The following is a 21,254-nucleotide window of genomic DNA, read 5'->3' as shown; positions in this document are numbered from 1 at the left end:
GGTCTTTTCTGGTTCCATACAAATGTGAGGATTGTTCCAGCTCTGTGAAAAATGTTGATGGTCATTGCAAGTGTAGATTGCTCTGGCAGCACAGACATTTTCACAATGTTTATTCTTCTGATCCATGAGCACGGAATGTTTTTCCATCTTTTGGGGTCTTCTTTGATTTCTTTCATGAGTGTTCTGTAGTTTCTAGAGTATGGATCCGTTAACTCTTTGCTTAGGTTTATTCCTAAGGATCTTATGGTTTCTGGTGCTATTGTAAATAGAATCAATTCTTTACTTTCTCTTTCTTCAGTCACATTGCTAGTGTATGGAAATGCAACTGATTCCTGGGCATTGACTATGTATCCTGCCACTTGGTTGAATTGCTATGAATTCTAGAAATTTGGGTTTTCCACATAAAATATCATGTCATCTGTGAAGAGAGACAGTTTGACTTCTTCTTTGCGAATTTGAATACCTTTTGTTTCCTTTTGTTTTCTGATTGCTGTTGCTAGGACTTCAGGTACTATGTTGAACAACAGTGGCAAGAGTGGGCATCCTTGTCATGTTCATGATCTTAAGGGGAAGTTTCTCAGCTTTTCCCCATTGAGAATGATATTTGCTGTGGGCTTTTCATAGATGACATTTAGGAAATTGAGGAATGTTCCCTCTCCCTACACGCTGACAAGTTTTAATTAGGAAAGGATGCTGTATTTTGTCAAATGTTTTTTCTGCCTCTGTTGAGAAGACCATATGGTTCTTGTCTCTTCCCTTGTTAATGTGTTCCATCCCACTGATTGATTTGTGAATGTTGAACCACACTTGCATCTCAGGGATAAATCCCAACTGGTCATAATGGATAATCCTTTTAATGTTCTGTTGAATCCTATTAGGAGGATCTTGTTGAGAATTTTGGCATCCGTATTCAACAGGGATATTGATCTGAAATTCTCCTCTTTGGTGGGGTCTTTGCCTGGTTTTGGGATCAAGATAATGCTGGCTTCATAGAGTGAGGTTAGATGTTTTCCTTCTGTTCTTATTTTTTGAAACATGTTCAGAAGAATAGGTATTATTTCTTCTTTGAGTTTGATGGAATTTCCCAGAAAATCTGTCAGGCCCTGGACTCTTGTTTTTTGAGAGGGTTTTTTTTTTTAAAATCACTATTTCCATCTTGTTACTGGTTATTGGTTTATTCGGGTTGTCGGTTTGTTCAGAAAGTTTAGCTGAAGCTCAGCTATTGTGAAAATGCAGGTAGAACAGGTGTCTCATGATAATTTTGTGAAGTGGATCAAACCGTGTGCTTTCTCAGGATGTATTTTGTAATTGATGTATTCAACAAAAACTCATCAGTACTTATGACAGACACAGAGATTAAGAGCAGGATACAAATATCTTCCCAGGATGCTTTCCTGGGAATTTGTGGTTTCTGGAAGAGGGGAAGCTGACAGGACAGGTGTACAGAGCAAGATGGAATCATTCAGGTCAAGAAATAACCTGTCAAGCATTGACATAAGCAGCCAAGGGTGTTGTTGCTCAGACTGGATATCGCTGAAACTAGCACAAGCTGATGGCTTCCAGAACTGGTAACCAACTGAACCCAAGGAGGTGTCCAAAGACCCAAGACTGATTAAACTCCCCCCTCCCTTTTTAAAGATTTTATTTATTACAAAAGAGAGATAATGAGAGAGGGAACACAAGCAAGCCGAAAGATGGAAAGGGAGAAGCAAGCTCCCCACTGATTAGGGAGCACAATATGGGGCTCGAACCCAGGACCGTGGGACCATGATCAAAGCCGAAGACAGACACTCAACCAACTGAGCCACCCAGGTGCCCCTGATTAAATTCCTTTTAAAAAGGAGCATTTTTGGAGGAGTCAAGATGGTGGAGGAGTAGCAGGCTGAGATGACATCAGTAACAGGAGATCAGCTAGATAGTTTATCAAACCATTCCAAACACCTACAAATCCAACAGGAGATCAAAGAGAAGAAGAGCAGCAATTCTTGAAACAGAACATCAACCACTTTCTGAATGGTAGGACAGGCGGAGAAGTGAATCCAAAGCAACGGGAAGATAGACCGTGGTGGGGAGGTGCCGGCACCCGGCAAGCGGTGGAGCATCAGAGCACAAAATCAGAACTTTTAAAAGTCTGCTCCACTGAGGGACATCACTCCAGAGGATAGCCAGGGCGAAACCCTGGTGAGGACAGCATGGTCTCAGGTCCCGCGAGGTCACAGAAGGATTGGGGTGTCTGAGTGTCACAGAGCTTGCAGATATTAGAGCAGGGAAGCTGGCTACAGAGATGGAGCTGAGGAGTGAGGTCTCAACTCGGGGTTACCTTAAACTGTGATCTGTGGCACAGTCAGACAACTGCTCTTCGAGCAATGACACTTCAAGATCCGGGGAGACCTCCCTGGAAGAGCGCAAGGATCTGCTGGGTTTGGAGACTCCAGGCAGGGCTATGTGCCAGAGACAGAGATGCTTGGTCACAAGCTAGGTGAGCTCAGAGTGCGGCCAGAGGCCAGGGAGACTGGAGTGATTGAGCCCTTTTCTCAGAGGGCGCACTGAAGAGTGGAGCCCCAAGCTCTCTGCTCCTCGGGCCAGAGATCGGGAGGCCACCATTTTCATTCCCGTACTCCACAACTCTATGGAAAGCATTCAGGGAAAAAAAGCTCCTGAAAGTGAACCCAAGCGGATTACTTAGCCTGGCCCCTGGCAAGGGCAGTGCAATTCCACCTCGGGCAAAGACACTTGATAATCCCTACAGCAGGCCCCTTCCCCAGAAGATCCAGCAAGAAATCCAGCCAAGACCAAGTTCACTTATCAAGGAGAACAGCAGAATTCCAGAGGAGGAGAAAGCAAAGCATGGAATTCACGGCTTTCTCCCCATGATTCTTTAGTCTTGCAAAGTTAATTAATTTTTTAAATTTTATTTTTTTCTTATGCTAAAGTTTTTTTTTTAACCTTTACTCTTTCCTCTTTTAACATTTTTAAACTAGTTTATCTTAACAATACCTTTCATAAAAATCTTTTTGAAACTTCATTATTATAGTCGTATTTTATCCTAATAAAGTAGCTAACTTTATTTTTGTATACACATAGGTTTTTTCTTCTAAAAAAATTTGGGACACAACTTCTTCTAATAGATCAAAATATAACCCTAAATCTAGCACTGGGCTTTGTTCTAGTCTCCAGCCTGAGCAAATTCTCTCTACTTTCTTTTTCTTTATTCTCCCAACCAACTTATCTGATCAACTTCTTTTTTAGAAAATTTTTTAAAAAATTTTTCATCTTTATAGTCATATTGTATCCCTTCATCGTGTTTACCATTCTTTAAAATTTTGGGAGGTAGTTTCTTCTAAGAGAGCAAAATACTCCCAAAATTAAGTGGGTGGCTCTGTTCTATTCACCAGTCTAATATATATTTTTTTCTTTTTTCTTTTTTCTTAATTTTTTTCTTTTTAAAATTTTTTTTCTGAACTTTTTTTTACCTCTTTTCTTCCCTCCACGATTTGGGGTCTCTCCCGATTTGGTTAAAGTACATTTTCCTGGGGTCTTTGCCACTCTTTTAGTATTTTATTCTCTCCTTCATATATTCTTATCTGGATAAAATGACAAGACAGAAAAACTAACCACACACACAAAAAAAAGAACAAGAGGCAGTACCAAAGGCTAGGGACCTAATCAATACGGACATTGTTAATATATCAGATCTAGAGTTCAGAAGGATGATTCTCAAGGTGCTAGTGGGGCTCGAAAAAGGCATGGAAGATATGAGAGAAACCCTGTCTGGAGAAATAAAAGAACTAAAATCCAACCTAGCTGAAATCAAAAAAGCTATTAATGAGGTGCAATAAAAAATGGAGGCTCTAACTGCTAGGATAAATGAGGCAGAAGAGAGAGTTAGTGATATAGAAGACCAAATGACAGAGAATAATGAAGCTGAGCAAAAGAGAGACAAACAACTACTGGACCATGAGGGGAGAATTCAGGAGATAAGTGATACCATAAGACAAAACAACATTAGAAGAATCGGGATTCCAGAAGAGGAAAGAGAGATGGGAACAGAAGGTATAGTGGAGTGAATTATTGTAGAGAATTTCCCTAATATGGCAAAGGGAACAAGCATCAAAATCCAGGAGGTGCAGAGAATCCCCCTCAAAATGAATAAGAATAGGTCCACACCCCATCATCTAATAGTAAAACTTACAAGTCTTAGTGACAAAGAGAAAATCCTGAAAGCAGCCCAAGACAAGAAGTCTGTAAGATACAATGGTAAAAATATTAGATTGAAAGCAGACTTATCCACAGAGACCTGGCAGTCCAGAAAGAACTGGAATGATATATTCAGAGCACTAAATGAGAAAAAGAAGCAGCCAAGAACACTATATCCAGCTAGGTTATCATTGAAAATAGAAGGAGATATCAAAAGCTTCCAGGACAAACAAAAGCTAAAAGCATTTGCAAACACCAAACCAGCTCTACAGGGAATATTGAAAGGGGTCCTCTAAGCAAAGAGAGAGCCTAAAAGTAATAGACCAGAAAGGAACAGAGACAATATACAGTAATAGTCACCTTACAGGCAATACAATGGCACTAAATTCATATCTCTCAATAGTTACCCTGAATGTAAATGGGCTAAAGGCACCAATCAAAAGACAAAGGGTATCAGAATGGATAAAAAAAAAACAACCCATCAATATGCTGTCTACAAGAAACTCATTTTAGACCCAAAGTCACCTCTAGATTGAAAGTGAGGGGATGGAAAACAATTTCCATGCTAATGGATATCAAAAGAAAGCTAGGGTGGCAATCCTTATATCAGATCAATTAGATTTTAAGCCAAAGACTATAATAAAAGATGAGGAAGGACACTGTATCATACTCAAAGGGTTTGTACAACAAGAAGATCTAACAGTTTTAAATATATATGCCCCTAACATGGGAACAGCCAACTACATAAACCAATTAATAACAAAATCAAAGAAACATATCAACAAGAATACAATAATAGTAGGAGACTTTAACACTCCCCTCACTGAAATGGACAGATCATCCAAGCAAAAGATCAACAAGGAAATTAAGGACTTAAATGACACACAGAACCAGATGGACATCACAAATATATTCAGAACATTCCATCCCAAAGCATCAGAATATACATTCTCTAGTGCACATGGAACATTCTCCAAAATAGATCACATCCTGGGTCTTAAATCAGGTCTCAACTGGTATCAAAAGATTGGGATCATCCCTGCATATTTTCAGAACACAATGCTCTGTAGCTAGAACTCAATCACAAGAGAAAATTTGGAAAGAACCCACATACATGGAGACTAAGAGCATCCTTCTAAAGAAAATGAATGGGTCAACCAGGAAATCAAAGAAGAATTGAAAAAAGTGATGGAAACAAATGATAATGAAAACACAACAGTTCAAAATCTGTGGAACACAGCAAAAGCAGTCCTGAGGGGAGGAAAATATATAGCGATACAAGCCTTTCTCAAGAAACAAGAAAGTTCTCAAATACACAACCTAACCCTACCCCTAAAGGAGCTGGAGAAAGAACAACAAAGAAAGCCTAAACCCAGCAAGAGAGGAGAAATAATAAAGACCAGAGCAGAAATCAATGAAATAGAAACCAAAAAGACAATAAAACAAATCAACAAAACTAGGAGCTGGTTCTTTGAAAGAATTAATAAGATCGATAAACCCCTGGCCAGACTTATCAAAAAGAAAAGAGAAAGGACCCAAATAAATAAAATCATGAATGAAAGAGGAGAGATCACAACCAACCCCAAAGAAATACAAACAATTATAATAACATATTATGAGCAACCTACGCCAGCAAATTTAACAATCTGGAAGAAATGGATACATTCATAGAGACGTATAAACTATCAAAACTGAACCAGGAAGAAATAGAAAACCTGAACAGACCCATAACCAGTAAGGAGATTGAAGCAGTCATCAAAAATCTCCAAACAAACAAAAGCCCAGGGCCAGATGGCTTCCCGGGGGAATTCTACCAAACATTTAAAGAAGAATTAATTCCTATTCTCCTGAAACTGTTCCAAAAAATAGAAATGGAAGAAAAACTTCCAAACTCATTTTATGAGACCAGCATTACCTTGATCCCAAAACCAGACAAGGATCCCATCAAAGAAGAGAATTACAGACTAATATCCTTGATGAACACAGATGTGAAAATTCTCACCAAAATACTAGCCAGTAGGATCCAACAGTACATTAAAAGGATTATTCACCATGACCAAGTGGGATTTATTCCAGGGCTGCAAGGTTGGTTCAACATCCACAAATCAATGTGATACAATACATTAATAAAAGAAAGAACAAGAACCATATGATACTCTCAATAGATTCTGAAAAAGCATTTGACAAAGTACAGCATCCTTTCCTGATCAAAACTCTTCAAAGTGTAGGGATAGAGGGTACATTCCTCAATATCATCAAAGCCATCTCTGAAAAACCCACCACGAATATCATTCTCAATGGAGAAAAACTGAGCTTTTCTGCTAAGGTCAGGAACACGGCAGGGATGCCCATTATCACCACTGCTATTCAACATAGTACTAGAAGTCCTAGCTTCAGCAATCAGACAACAAAGAGAAATTAAAGGCATCCAAATCGGCAAAGAAGAAGTCAAACTATCACTCTTTGCAGATGATATGATACTATATGTGGGAAACTCAAAAGACTCCACTCCAAACCTGTTAGAACTCATATAGGAATTCAGTAACATGTCAGGATATAAAATCAATGCACAGAAGTCAGTTGCATTTCTTTACAACAACAACGGTACAGAAGAAAGGGAAATTAAGGAGTCAATCCCATTTACAATTGCACCCAAAACCATAAGATACCTAGGAATAAACCTAACCAAAGAGGCCAAGAATCTATACTCAGAAAACTATAAAGTACTCATGAAAGAAATTGAGGTAGACACAAAGAAATGGAAAAGTGTTCCATGCTCATGGATTGGAAGAACAAATATTGTGAAAATGTCTATGCTACCTAAAGCAATCTACACATTTAATGTAATCCCTATCAAAATCCCATCCATATTTTTAAAAGAAATGGAACAAATAAACCTAAAATTTATATGGAAGCAGAAAAGACCTCAAATAGCCAGAGGAATATTGAAAAAGAAAGCCAAAGCAGTATAGACATTTTAACAATGTTTATTCTTCTGATCCAAGAGCACGGAATGGTCTTCTATCTTTTTGTGTCTTCTTCAATTTCTTTCATGAGTGTTCTGTAGTTCCTCGAGTACAGTAAAGGAAACAGTCAACAAAACAAAGAGGCAACCCACGGAATGGGAGAAGATATTTGCAAATGACAGCAGAGACAAAAGGTTGATATCCAGGATCTATAAAGAACTCCTCAAACTCAACACACACAAAACAGATAACCATGTAAAAAAATGGGCAGAAGATATGAACAGACACTTCTCCAATGAAGACATACAAATGGCTATCAGACACATGAAAATCATCACATGTTCATCATCACTAGCCATCAGGGAGATTCAAATTAAAACCACATTGAGATACCACCTTACACCAGTTAGAATGGCCAAAATTAGCAAGACAGGAAACAACATGTGCTGGAGAGGATGTGGAGAAAGGGGAACCCTCTTACACTGTTGGTGGGAATGCAAGTTGGTGCAGCCACTTTGGAAAACAGTGTGGAGATTCCTCAAGAAATTAAAAATAGAGCTTCCCTATGACCCTGCCATTGCACTACTGGGTATTTACCCCAAAGATACAGATGTAGTGAAAGGAAGGTTTATCTGTACCCCAATGTTTATAGCAGCAATGGCCACAGTCGCCAAACTATGGGAAGATCCAAGATGCCCTTCAGCGGACGAATGGATAAGGAAGATGTGGTCCATATACATGATGGAGTATTATGCCTCCATCAGAAAGGATGAACCCAACTTTTGTAGCAACATGGACAGGACTGGAAGAGATTATGCTGAGTGAAAAGTCAAGCAGAGAGAGTCAATTATCATATGGTTTCACTTATTTGTGGAGCATAACAAATAGCATGGAGGACAAGGGGAGATGGAGAGGAGAAGGGAGTTGAGGGAAATTGGAAGGGGAGGTGAACCATGAAAGACTATGGACTCTGAAAAACAATCTGAGGGGTTTGAAGGGGCGGGGGTGGGTGGGAGGTTGGGTGAGCCAGGTGGTGGGTATTGGAGAGGACACGGATTGCATGGAGCACTGGGTGTGGTGCAAAAACAATGAATGCTGTTATGCTGAAAAAAAAAAAACCCTATAAAATAAATAAATAAATAAATAAATAAATAAATAAAATCTTTAAAAAAAGAAAAAGAAAGCCAAAGTTGGAGGCATTACAATTCCAGACTTCAAGCTCTATTACAAAGCTGTCATCATCAAGACAGTATGGTACTGGCACAAAAAGAGACAAATAGATCAATGGAACAGAATAGAGAGCCCAGAAATAGACCCTCAACTCTATGGTCAACTAATCTTCAACAAAGCAGGAAAGAATGTCCAATGGAAAAAAGACAGTCTCTTCAACAAATGGTATTGGGAAAATTGGACAGCCACATGCAGAAAAATGAAACTGGACCATTTACTTATACCACACATGAAAATAGCCTCAAAATGGATGAAGGAACTCAATGTGAGAAATGAATCCATCACAATCCTTGAGGAGAACACAGGCAACAACCTCTTCGACCTCAGCTGCAGCAACTTCTTCCTAGAAACATCACCAAAGGCAAGGGAAGCAAGGGCAAAAATGAATTATTGCGACTTCATCAAGATCAAAAGCTTTTGCACAGCAAAGGAAACAGCTAACGAAACCAAAAGACAACTGACAGAACGGGAGAAAATATTTGCAAATGACATACCAGATAAATGGCTAGTATCCAAAATCTATAACTTATCAAACTCAACACCCAAAAAACAAATAATTCAATCAAGAAATGGGCAGAGGACATGAACAGACATTTCTGCAAAGAAGACAACCAGATGGCCAACAGACACATGAAAAAGTGCTCCACATCACTTGGCATCAGGGAAATATAAATCAAAACCACAATGAGATACCACCTCACACCAGTCAGAATGGCTAAAATTAACAAGTAAGGGAATGACAGATGCTGGTGAAGATGCGGAGAAAGGCGAACCCTCCTACAGTGTTGGCGGGAATGCTATCTGGTGCAACCACTCTGGAAAACAGCATGGGGGTTCCTCAAAAAGTTGAAAATAGAGATACCCGATGACCCAGCAATTGCACTACTGGGTATTTACCCTAAAGATACAAATGTAGTGATCCAAAGGGGCACATGCACGTGGATGTTTATAACAACAATGTCCACAACAGCAAAACTATGGAAAGAACCTAGATGTCCATCAACAGATGAATGGATGAAGAAGTGGTGTGTGTATGTATATATACATATATATATATATATATATATATATGCTGTGTATATATATATATGCTGTGTATATATATATATATATACACACATACATATATACATATGTATGTATATATATATATGTATATATACATACACACAATGGAATACCATGAATCCACCAAAAGAAATGAAATCTTGCCATTTGCGACGATGTGGATGGAACTAGAGGGTATTGTGCTTAGCGAAATAAGTCAATCAGAGAAAGACAATTATCATATGATCCCCTGATATGAGGAAGTTGAGAGGCAACATGGGAGGTTTGGGGGTAGGAAAAGAATAAATGAAACAAGATGGGATCAGGAGAGAGTCAAACCATAAGAGACTCTTAATCTCACAAAACAAACTGAGGGTTGCCAGGGGGAGAGGGGTAGGGAGAGGGTGGTGGGGATATTGACATTGGGGAAGGTAGGTGCTATGGTGATTGCTGTGAAGTGTATAAACCTGGCAATTCACAGACCTGTACCCCTGGGGTTAATACATTATATGTTAATAAAAAATAAAAAATTATTTTTAAAAAGGAGCATTTTTGCATCAAACTGTCAGACTTTCCAAATGCTGCCCCTTTCACATCTGACCACATCTAAAAAAGATAATTCCTGCAAAAGGTCTGCCCGATTGATCACTGAACTCAACAGAGATCCTCCACTGCTTGAACATAATAAGAGGCAGTACAGAGAGCTGGTCCTTTCAGACCAAGGTCTCCTCCCAACTGCATGCTCACAGACTGACTTTGTATTTGGTTTGTTAACTAAGGAGTTAACAAAGTACCCCTTGCACTATCTTGCTTGTTGTATGACATTGTCTTGTACTTTGCTTTGTGTGAAATCTATGAAGCCAAGATAAAAATGTAGTAAAATGTCAGTGAATTTGGAATCCTGAGTCTGCTTTATAATTAGATTAACCTGGCTTTAAGACTGAATAAAGCTGACATTAAGGAAAGATACAACCTGTGTATGTACCTTCATAGCATGCTCACAATGGTAGGTTTAAACAAACAACCATGGGACCCGATCCTCACTGGGGAAGAGTCTAAATCCAGGAAAATGATTTCTTCACAACCCACACTGACTCTGATATAATAACCGTTTAATGTTTGCTTTGCTGTTACATCTGACCCAAGAACGGAAACCACAAATCCATTTCCTTAAAATTAGCATTTCTTTTATAAATGAGTCCCTCCCCATGTGAAGGTTAAAAACCAGAAGGAACCTCATCTTCCTTGCCCTGTGTTTAAATTTCAGGGGCCTGGAACACAGAAATCACTCAATAATGTTTGATGGATGAATGGATGGAGGAGTTCCAAAGGCATGGGATAAGGTAGGTAGACAGGGAGCTGATTCAATTCACTGGACCCAGGCTGCTACAGGGCTCTCCTCAGTGATGAAATACCAGTACCGAGCACTTCCTGAACATGTGCTAAGTACCAGACAGCTTATACATGAGGCAGGTGCTATTACTATTGGTGTCCCCGTTTTCAGACAGAGAATCAGAGAGATCCAGTCATTGCACCAAGGTCCCACAACAAGGAAGTGGCTCGCCAGGATTTCCACCTGAGTCTGTCTGATGTGAGTCAGTGCCCTGAGGCACAGAGCCACCCAAGTTACTACATGCAAGTCTCTCTTTGCCTATCAATCTGTGTTAAAGAACCTCAAGAGAGCTGAACAGTTCACACTGGTGGCTAGTTAGTCTTTGTTTAAAGAAGCAAACAAAAAGCCCCCAAAGAATTCAGTGGAGGTGATGTCTTGGAGTAGCAGGAGATTAGGAGAATTATCTGAATCCAGCACCTCCAGCCCTGCCCCCATGTGCTCAGAGCCCATCTGCCCGGGCCCCTGGGCTTACTTCCTGGAGGACACAGAGAGGTGGACTGAGTTAGGCTCATCAGGAGTCAGTCAATGGCATGAAAGAGCACAATGGGACCCCTTCCGTGCATAGCCTGCCAAGCCCAGCTGGCATACCAATCCTTAGAAGCCAAGACCATGGTCATTACTGAACAAGTCACAGCTGGGAACTCATTAAAAGTTGGCACACAATTCCCCACCTCCACTTCCTTTGTGGAATTTAAAGCGTCCCTAAGGATTGGCCACAGACCTGCAGGCAGATGAGTTTCAATACACACCTCAAGGTAGGTAAGTTCGGCTCACTCCAGAGGAATGGTCCCCAAAGAGTTTTCCCATCTTAATTTCAAGCTCAGACATAGTGTTTCATTAGCACCAAGAGAAGTTGGTGTGAAATGGTGGTGACCATTTTTTGGCTCATGCACCAGTTTCCTGGAGCTCAAAGAGGTCAAGTTCTACAACATGAACCATGGCAGAACCGTTGCCCACAAACCACATGGTGCCAAGTGGCTTTTGTGAACACAGCATGTTGCTGGACACAGACAGGGACAAAAGTCTCCAAGCTCTGAGAGCAGCTGAAGCTTCTACTTCCACAGTAATGGTCACTGCATTGCATTATAGTATTACCTGATCAACACCTTCCATCCTTCCCCACTAGACTAGCAACCCTGAGAGGGTAGGACCAGTCTGAACTAGCTTAATATTGTGTGCCCATAGTTGGGCACCTAATAGGTGGTCAATAAAACTGGCTGAGAAGACAAACTCATCTCTCATTACAACACTAGAGAAATTAGGTGAGCTGCAAAATCCTCCTGAAATAGGAATGGCTCATCCCTAATTTACCTGAAATTGACTTTTCAGGAGTGACTACTTGACTGACATCATAGTAACCCATCTATCCTCTTGTGTGTATCATAGCTGGTATTTCCTGTAGATGAGTTCCATCCCGTGGCAGTTAGGGTTATGGAGTAGGGTCCTTTTGTTTAGATCCCTGTTTGGCTTTAAACCATCTTGAGCCACTCACTCCTCCTCTCCTGTCCAAGCCCTCTGCCACTTTGGCTTTCTTCCATTCCTGAAATGGACAACCATCTTCCCACCTCACATCCCCAGAACATGCTATTCTCTCTGCCTGATGAACCCTTTCCTCACACTCTAGTGGAGAGGAGAAAGTCTCAGCTGAAATGCCCCCTTCTCCATAAAACTCCTGCAATCTTCCCTGCTTTCATAGCCCACCACCTTCCCTTCCTCACTCATCTCATATTCTTGTCTAAATTTAGTTAGCTATCATCCACCATCTCCCCTCTACTGTCATGTGCACAGGAGCAGGCATGTCAGTCCTGGTCATTGTGGGCTCCCCAGAGAAGGGCTCAGGCGTTGCATACACAACTGTTGGATACATGCTAGCTAGGGCTGGATGTCCTCTGAGCCAGAGATAAGAGTTATCTGGCCTACAGTGTTTGGGTACCAAGGCCAGTCATTCTTATCAAACCAACCAGCTAGTGTGTCCTGTTCCGACTTTACCCAGCTATCAAGGAGCAGATCAAACATGGCACTTCCTTCTTCCATGTACCAACACACTGCCGCCTAGCAAAATGAGCAGGGACTTCTTAAGCAAAACGATGACCAAGGATTTGAAGAGTTTTTCAATTGACTTAACTGTCCAGTCTGTAGTTGAATATTGTGCCATACACATTTGCGGTGTTCTAGTTTGTGCTAGAGATGAAAAGTGACTGGACCTAAGTGCTAACACTTAAGGCTACCAGGCAAGGGGGAGAGACAGGCAAATGCTGAAATCATTCATATCCTTGGAGATAAATGTCATGAAGGTGCTGTAGACTCTCAGGACACTACAGCCCCGGTGACTTCCCTGAAATTCACAGAAGTAAAAGGATCTGAAAAGGAAATCTACTGACAATTAATGAGTCCTGCCATGTCCATGAGCCTGGAGTCAGATGGAAGACTCATAGGAAACTGCCCCCACATTCCTGGGGCCAAGAGTGCCATGTCGTGTAGAGAAGTAAGCACAGGACTTCACTGGGGATGGGCTGGGTCTGACCCGTCTCTCTGTCTGCAGCTGTGAATACAGATTCTGGCACCCAGTGGGGGTTGATGAATGTCTAGGGTAGGAAACGACTAGGACAATATTTCTTGGTCACCCCTGCATCAGACCGAGTGCAGAGACCCAGAAATGCACAGATCCTGCCTGGCAGAACAGCTGAGCAAAGCTACAAGGTTGTGCTTTAAAGGAGCATTGGTTTTGGTCACTTTATCTCCAGTGACCACAGACTGCTTGGCACACAGTAGGTGCACAAGAAATACCTGTGAGAAAAATGAAAGCATGGTGCCCACAGTTCAAGAAAAAGGTTGAGATGGGTGCTGAGGTGGGTAGAGTTCACCTTGCCCACACACCTACTGTGTGCCAGGTTCTTTATACACAAGTGTCTCCTCCTTATCATTCACCCCCATTTCATAAAAGAGAAAGTGAGTCCCAGAGCAGCCAAGCCACTTGTCCAGGATCACAGCGTTACCCTCGAGGCTGGATTGCAAGACCCAGCTCAGCTAATACTTTGGGCTCCACTCGGTCTCCTGGCTTCCTCCTGACCCCTTTCTGTGACCTTAGCCTTATATCCTGACCTCTCTGTGTATCCAGAAGCAACAACAAAGATCTTTCTCCTTATTCCTGAATTCACTTCTTGGTTGAACATATGTTTCTTTCATGTCCTTTCTGGACTTGAGTAGTGCCAGGAATTTCCAGATTGCCCTCACATTCTGGGTCTTCTGCTGTGCCAGTGGGCTAGAGCTTAGAGTAGAGTGTTGATGGAACTCTCAGTCCAGGCTGACACCTCCTTCTACCACTCGCCCTTGGACCCTACAAAGGTGGATCCAAGGTGTCTAAAGTCCCTTTACATTTTGACCCTGAATGATTTCCCAGACTCCCCCGACTCCATTCTGGGCATTTCTCCATGCCTTTTCTTAAGTTGGTTCCTTTGCCAGCTATTCCCTCCCTGACTCCATGTGCCAGGGATTGTTCATCCTTCAGAGTTCAGCTCATGCCACCTCCCTCCTTTCCCACTGGCGCTGTAGGGTCTCACAGCACTGTGTATGTGCTTCCTTCACTGTTTCCATTAATGCATTTGTACTGTGCATGTATTGTTCCATTTAATTTTTATCATTCTGGGTGCAGGGAACACAGGATGCTCCCAATGAGATTCCATCTCTGCCATGGGAGGTCTGGTGAAGTCTAGTGAGAGACACAGACCCATAACTGGTGATGACAGCACCATGTGATGTAGGACTTCAGGGCAAGCTAGGAGTCAGACAGGCCCCTGGCCAAGCCAGTGGTGCAAGGACACAGGATAGGATTCCTGGAGAGGGTGGCACGTGAAGTGAGACCGGTTGATTGAAGCAGATGGAAGTGGGGTACGAGGGATGCAGTGGGATCTGGGGATGAGAGAGTCTGGTACACTCAAGAAATTGAAAATGTTCCCATCTCATTTTAGCCTACAGATACAAAGTGGGGGTCTGTGTTGGAAGAAAGAGAGTGAGCTTAGAGAGGAAACTGGAGAAACCAATAAGGACCAGACTGTTAGCTGCAGTGAAGCATATGGAACTAGGGAGCCATGGCTGGTTCCAAGCAGGGGGGAAGATGGAATGTGGTCTCTTCAGCAGGATCCCTCTGATGCTGTGCAGGAGGCAGGTGCAGAGGTCAGACCTGAAGCAGAGAACTGGATCAGGATGGATGCTGTAGTGGGTCAAGATAGTGTCACTCAGAAGTGCATGCCCACTTGGAACCTCAGAATGTGACCTTGTTTGAAATAGGGTCTTTACACATGTAATTAGAGAAGGATCTCAAGATGAAATCATGCTGCGTGCTGGGCCCCTAAATGCTGGTGTCTAATGACTAGTGTCCTTATAAGGAGAGGAGCAGACATACAGACACAAGGACAAGTTCATGTGAAGGCAGGTAGAGATTGAAATGATGCAGTCAAGTCTTCTGGCAGCCACCAGAAGCCAGAGAGAAGCAGGGGTATCCTGCCTCAAAGCCTGCAGAAGGAATGACCGTGCTAACCCCTGGCCCCCAGAACTGCTAGTTTCTGGAGTTTGGAGCACCCCAGTTTGTGGTAATTTGTCCCCTCAGGCCCAGGAAACCAATACAAGGACGGGTGCTGTGTTCTAGGTCAGATGTGTTCACACCATGCAGGGGGCCCGGATGTGAGAACACGGGGAGTGGCAGGTGAGTGGACACTGAGCTGCACTGTAGCCCAAGTGCAAGGCAAGTCAGGTGCTGGTAACTGTGATGGTGTGGCACTGGGTCCTCCCCTCCATCAGACCTTAGCCTGGAGCAGCCTGGGCCCAGAGCAAGGACATGCCTTAGAGATCCCATCTCTGGCCCAACACCTCTGCCTCTGCAGAGGCCAGACACTGCTCTCTTCTGGACCAGTCCCAGGGCCTGGGACCCAGGGTTTCTCCACCAAAGCTCTGAGAACCTGTGCTGTCCTCTTTGGGTTAGCCCCGGGGTGCCTGTTTGTGGGGTGTGGATGGAGCCTGAGAATTGGGAATGGAGTGTGCTAGTACATAATGCATGAGAACAAAGGAGTATTCTCAGAGGGCATGGGAGGGACGCCAGCCTCCTGTTGTATTTCTTCCTCTGTCTTGTCACCTCCATCTCCAGACTTAACTTTCCTCTACACAGCCCAGCTGGGAGGCCTTAGGGCAAGTTTGGAGGCTGCATGTACAGCTCTCGGTGAATCTCAGGGAAGCTTATAGAAATCTCTGGAGTCCTGTTGCTTCTCCCCACCCCCCACTGGGGCTATGATGGTGGCCCCGCCCACAAGCTGAGTCAGCAGCCCGCCTCCCCCTGGGAAGCCTTTGGAATGCCACTGGAGTACAGCTAGATAAAGTGCAAGTGCAGTCTCCTGCCCTGCCCACCGCACTTCTGAGCTCTTGGTGTTGAGTGCCAGTGAGGGCACCCAGGGCTTCCCCTGTGACGCTCCAGACTGCTCCCCGCCGCCAACAACAGAGGCGAGTGTGTGCCCCTGGGTGTCTTTGAGGAGGAGGTGATGGAAGCGCGGGATGCAGAGAAAGACTGTGGGTAATAAGAATGTTGGGGTGGATCTTGGGACCCAGAACCCGGCCCAACGAAGTCTGAAGCAAACAGTACCTGGGCGGAGACCTCTAATCGGGAATGGCGCAGCCAGGCTGGGCTGTGTGCACGCGAGTCCATGAGTGTCCTGTGCACTTCCTGGCTGTCTCTGCAGATCTTAGCGGGAAGGTTGTGTGTCAGGGACACCAGCGTTAGTCACCATCTTCCTGCTTGTGCTGTGTCCTACTGTGAGAGTGTAGGTCTGTGTGCACCTGCAGGTGTGCCTGTGTCCACGACTCTGCTGTTGTGTGGGTCCATCCCCGCAGCCAGGTCTCCCCATCTGTGTGGTTGGGCAGGCTGACAGCTAGGCTCAGGTGCCCGTGGGCCTGCTGTGTGCCTATCTGGTGTGAGAGCTTAAAGCAGCTGTACCTGTGGGGATAGGTGGCAAGGGGAATGCAGGTATGTGGAAGTGTGGGGCCCGCCCACATGGACGTGTTTGTGAGACACAGGGGGCACCCAGATCCCAGTCTGTGAGACAGGAGGCCGCCCATCCCTGAGAAGAGCTCTTCTGAGGTGCTTCTCCTTCTGTTCTCACACACACCTGGGCAGAGGCTCAGTGGCTGCCCTGGAAGGCACAGGTAGGCTTGAGGGCAGGTGGTGGGTTCTTCCTCCCTCATCTCTCCTCTGGCCCTAGACACTCACTCTCTGTCTTTCTGGGGACAGGCTGGGCTGTGAATCAAGGGAGAGACAACTCAGAAGTAAAGAAGGGCCGAAAAAGGCCTGTTTTGCTTTCTTAAAAAAATGGGGCAAAATTCACATAATATAGAATTAACCATTTTTTTTATTGAATAGATTATTGGCATTTGGCACATTCATGATGTTGTGCAATCACCACCCCTTTGTAGTTGTCAAATATTTCCATCACTCCAAAAGGAAACACTGCCTTCATTAGTAATCACTTACCCATTCCCCAGGCCCCTCAGCAAGGGCTCTAGCCCCTAATTTGCTTGTTGTGTCTATGAATTTGTGTATCTTGGGTATTTCATATTAAAGGAATCAGACCTTTTCTTCAGAAAGTCTTTCATGCCTGGATTTTTCTCACATAGCATAATGTTTTCAAGGTTCATTTATGATGTAGCAAGTGTTCATACTTTGTTGTGTAAAAAGCACACAACAGAAAATATATGATCTTAATCATTGTTAAGTATGCAGTTCAGTGGTGCTAAGTATATTCACATTTTTATGTAATAGATCTGCAGAGCTCTTTTCATCCTGCAAAACAGAAACTCTACACCCATTAAACAAAACTTTCCATTTCCCACTCTCTGTAGCCCTTGGCAACCTCCATTCTACTTTGTTTCTATGAATTTGACTGCTTTAGGTACCTCGGATAGGTACTGGGGACTCCTTTCTGGGGACTGGCTGATTCCACATAGTGTAAACCTTCACTGGTGTTATAACAGAAGACAGGATTTCCTTCCTTTAATGTAGAATGATATTCCATTGTACGGATATATCACACCTTGTTTATCCATCCATCCACCAATGACCAATGGGGCTGTTTCCATCTCAGGTTTATTGTAGCTAGTGTTGCTCTGACCAGGAGTATGCAAATATGTCTTCCAGACCCTGCTTATGCCACTTTTGCATATCCATCCAGAAGTGGGATGCCTGAGGCACAGGTAGTTCTATTTTTAATTTTTAATTTATGAACATAAAACCATTCATACTGTTTTCCATAGCTCTTGAACGACTGTGCTATCCCACCAACAATGCAGATTTCCAGTTTCCCCTCCTCCTTCCCAATTTAAATGGCACAACTGAGTGCCATTTAAACATTCCCAATGTTGTGCCACCAACACCTCCATTTAGGTCCAAGACATTTCCCCACCCCTGAAGGAAATCTACAACACATTAAAAGTCCACTCCCATTCCATCCTCCTCCCGTTCCCTGGCAGCTGCTAATCTGCTTTCTGTCTTAAATGCATTTGCCTATTCTGCATATTTCAAATAAATGAACTCATACAATATGTGGTCTTTGTGGCTGGCTTCTTTCACTCAGCATATTGTCTCAGCATGTTGTAATGTGTGTCAGTACTTCATGCTTTTGTATGCCTCAAAGATACTCCATCATATCGTCATACCACTTTTTGTTTATCCATTCATTGGTTGATCCATCCTGTGTTGTTAAAAAGGTGTTGCATTTTTGCATCACGCCTGTTGGTGGCAGAGAGAGGAAGATAGAGAGACAGAAAGACAGAGAAGTAACCCTGGATGGAGCAGATGCTTGGAAGGAGAGCTGTCCTCACAGGGAGCTGGGACAGATGTGAGTCTGTTGCCTCTTGGAGAAGGGTATGAGAGAACCCACAGCTGCCAGCATTGGTTGCTCCACGAAGCAGGCGACTGGGGACAGGAGAGTGGGTAGAGCTTGAGGAGATGGAAGGAGATTCAGTGAATTGCATTGTTAAGTGACCAGAGATAGAGGGCCCAGAAGGGGTCGGAGAATGTGATCTGGTGATGCTGGTCAGTGCCACATCCTTGTGGGGGACTCACACAAGTAGGACCACACAACAACAATAGTAACTAAGAGCTGAACGTGCACACTTCACCTTAGTGTTACTACAGCCCTATGGAATAAGAAATATTATTCCATGTTCCCAGGGAGCCAGTAAGGGGCAATGCTGACAATTAAACAGAGCTTATATCCTCTCCATGCCACACAGGAGATGTGACCTCCAGCTGAAGATAGCAATCAGGGAGTAGTTTACACTTACAGTTCAGGACGGATTTTGAATCACAGAGTTGGAGATAAGCATGGAGTGGCCAGTATGCTCCAAGGCAGGAAAGCCAGGAGGTTGTGCATGGAGTCAGTAATAGTAATAACAGTAGTTGTAGTTATTATTATTAGTATTATTTTTACTGCATTCTTACTATGCTCCAGGGCCCTCCCTATGCACTTGAGGTTCATGATGTTCCATGAACCCCATGCAACTCCCAGGTGCAGTGACAGTCATTATGAGCATTAGGTGGTGGAGGGAATGGCCATGGTCTGCAGGGTGAGGGTCTCCTCTTCCTCCGGGAAGTCCTCTGGCCTGGGCTCAGTTTGGTCCCGGAGCTCCTGCCCACCAGGTCGCCTCTGCTCTCTCTCCACCCAGGGATGGCTGCCACTCTGGGCCTAAACCACAGCTCCGTGTCTGAATTCATCCTTCTGGGCTTCTCCACCTTCCCACCTCATCTCCTGCCCGTCTTCTTCCTGCTGTTCCTGCTCATGTACCTGTTCACGCTACTGGGGAACCTGCTCATCATGGCCACTGTCTGGAGTGAACGCAGCCTGCACACGCCCATGTACCTCTTCCTGTGTGCCCTGTCCATCTCTGAGATCCTCTACACCTTGGCCATCACCCCGCGTCTGCTGGCCGACCTGCTCTCCACCCATTGCACCATCGCCTTTGCAGCCTGTGCCAGCCAGATGTTCTTCTCCTTCACATTCGGCTTCACCCACTCCTTCCTTCTCACCGTCATGGGCTATGACCGCTACGTGGCCATCTGCCACCCATTGCGGTACAATGTGCTCATGAGCCCTCGTGGCTGCGCCTGCCTGGTGGCCTGGTCCTGGGCTGGTGGTTCGGTCATAGGGCTGGTGGTTGCCACTGCCATTTTCCACCTCACCTTCTGTGGACCCAATGAGATCCACCATTTTTTATGTCATGTGCCCCCTCTCTTGAAGTTGGCCTGTGGAACAGATGTACCAATAGTGGCCCTAGGTGTGGGGCTGGTGTGCATCACCAACTTGTTGGGCTGTTTTCTCCTCATCCTCCTCTCCTACACCTTAATTGTGGCCACCATCTTGAAGATCCCCTCTGCTGAGGGCAGGCACAAAGCCTTCTCCACCTGTGCTTCCCACCTTATTGTGGTCATTGTGCATTATGGCTTTGCCTCAATTATCTACCTCAAGCCCAAGGGTCTTCACTCCCAGGAAAGCAATACCCTGATGGCCATCACCTATACAGTCCTCACGCCCTTCCTCAGTCCCATCATCTTCAGTCTCAGGAACAAGGAGCTGAAGACTGCCATGAAGAAGACCTTCCTTAGCAAACTTTATCCCTCCAACATTTAAGTGGCCAGTGTGAAGATGGTTTTAGAAAAAGGTAGAAGGATGACTGTAGCCTCATCTGTAAAATGGGTTAACAGTGACCACTGAGTATAATTGGTAGAGATGTGTGACAACACCCATAACATGGCAGGTGCTCAATAAATGTGAACTTTTCTTCTTTTTCCTCCATTGGTTTGTGTTCAGACATTAGTTTTATTTGTAATCAAACAGCTTTCTTGAGATATAATCCACATGCCATAAAATTCACCCATTTAAAGTACACAATTCAGTTGGTCTTTAGTATATTCAAAGTTATGTGATCATCACCACTATCAATTTGAAACATTTTTGTCACCCAAAGAGGTAACCCCCACCCATTTATTCCCCATTTCTTCCCCAGCTCCCAATATCCCCAGACCTGGAAAACCACTTTTTTTTTTTCTCAGAAAATTTTGTTTAAAATTCTTTTATATTATTTTATGTTAGTCACCATACAGTACACCATTAGTTTTTGATGTAGTGTTCCATGGTTCATTGTTTTCATAAAACCCCCAGTGCCCCATGAAATACGTTCCCCCCCCAAAACCCATCCCCGGCTAACCCATGCCCCCCCCCCCCCCACATCTAAAACCCTCAGTTGTTTTCTGGAGCCCATAGTCTGTCATGGTTTATCTCCCCCTCTGATTTCGGCCCCCTTCATTTTTCCCTTCCTTCTCATAATGTCCTCCATGCTGTTCCTTATATTCCACAAATAAGTGAAACCATACGACTTTCTCA

At 43.8% G+C, this 21,254-nt stretch overlaps 1 protein-coding gene across 1 annotated transcript; it reads left to right on the top strand.

Moving 5' to 3' along the window:
• The first annotated feature begins 19,295 nt into the window (after positions 1 to 19,295).
• LOC116873653 (olfactory receptor 10H2-like) lies at positions 19,296 to 20,501 on the top strand. Its single transcript, XM_032867518.1, is given in 2 exon segments — positions 19,296 to 19,471; positions 19,474 to 20,501. Coding segments are annotated over 2 exon segments (1,164 nt in total). The 5' UTR covers positions 19,296 to 19,335.
• The last annotated feature ends 753 nt before the right edge of the window (positions 20,502 to 21,254 follow it).

This window comes from Lontra canadensis, unplaced genomic scaffold, assembly GCF_010015895.1.
Source record: "Lontra canadensis isolate GAN:19392208 unplaced genomic scaffold, GSC_riverotter_1.0 scaffold35, whole genome shotgun sequence".
Lineage (NCBI taxonomy): Eukaryota > Metazoa > Chordata > Mammalia > Carnivora > Mustelidae > Lontra > Lontra canadensis.
Note: the sequence above shows the minus strand (reverse complement) of the source record. Positions and strands in the feature narration are given on the sequence as shown.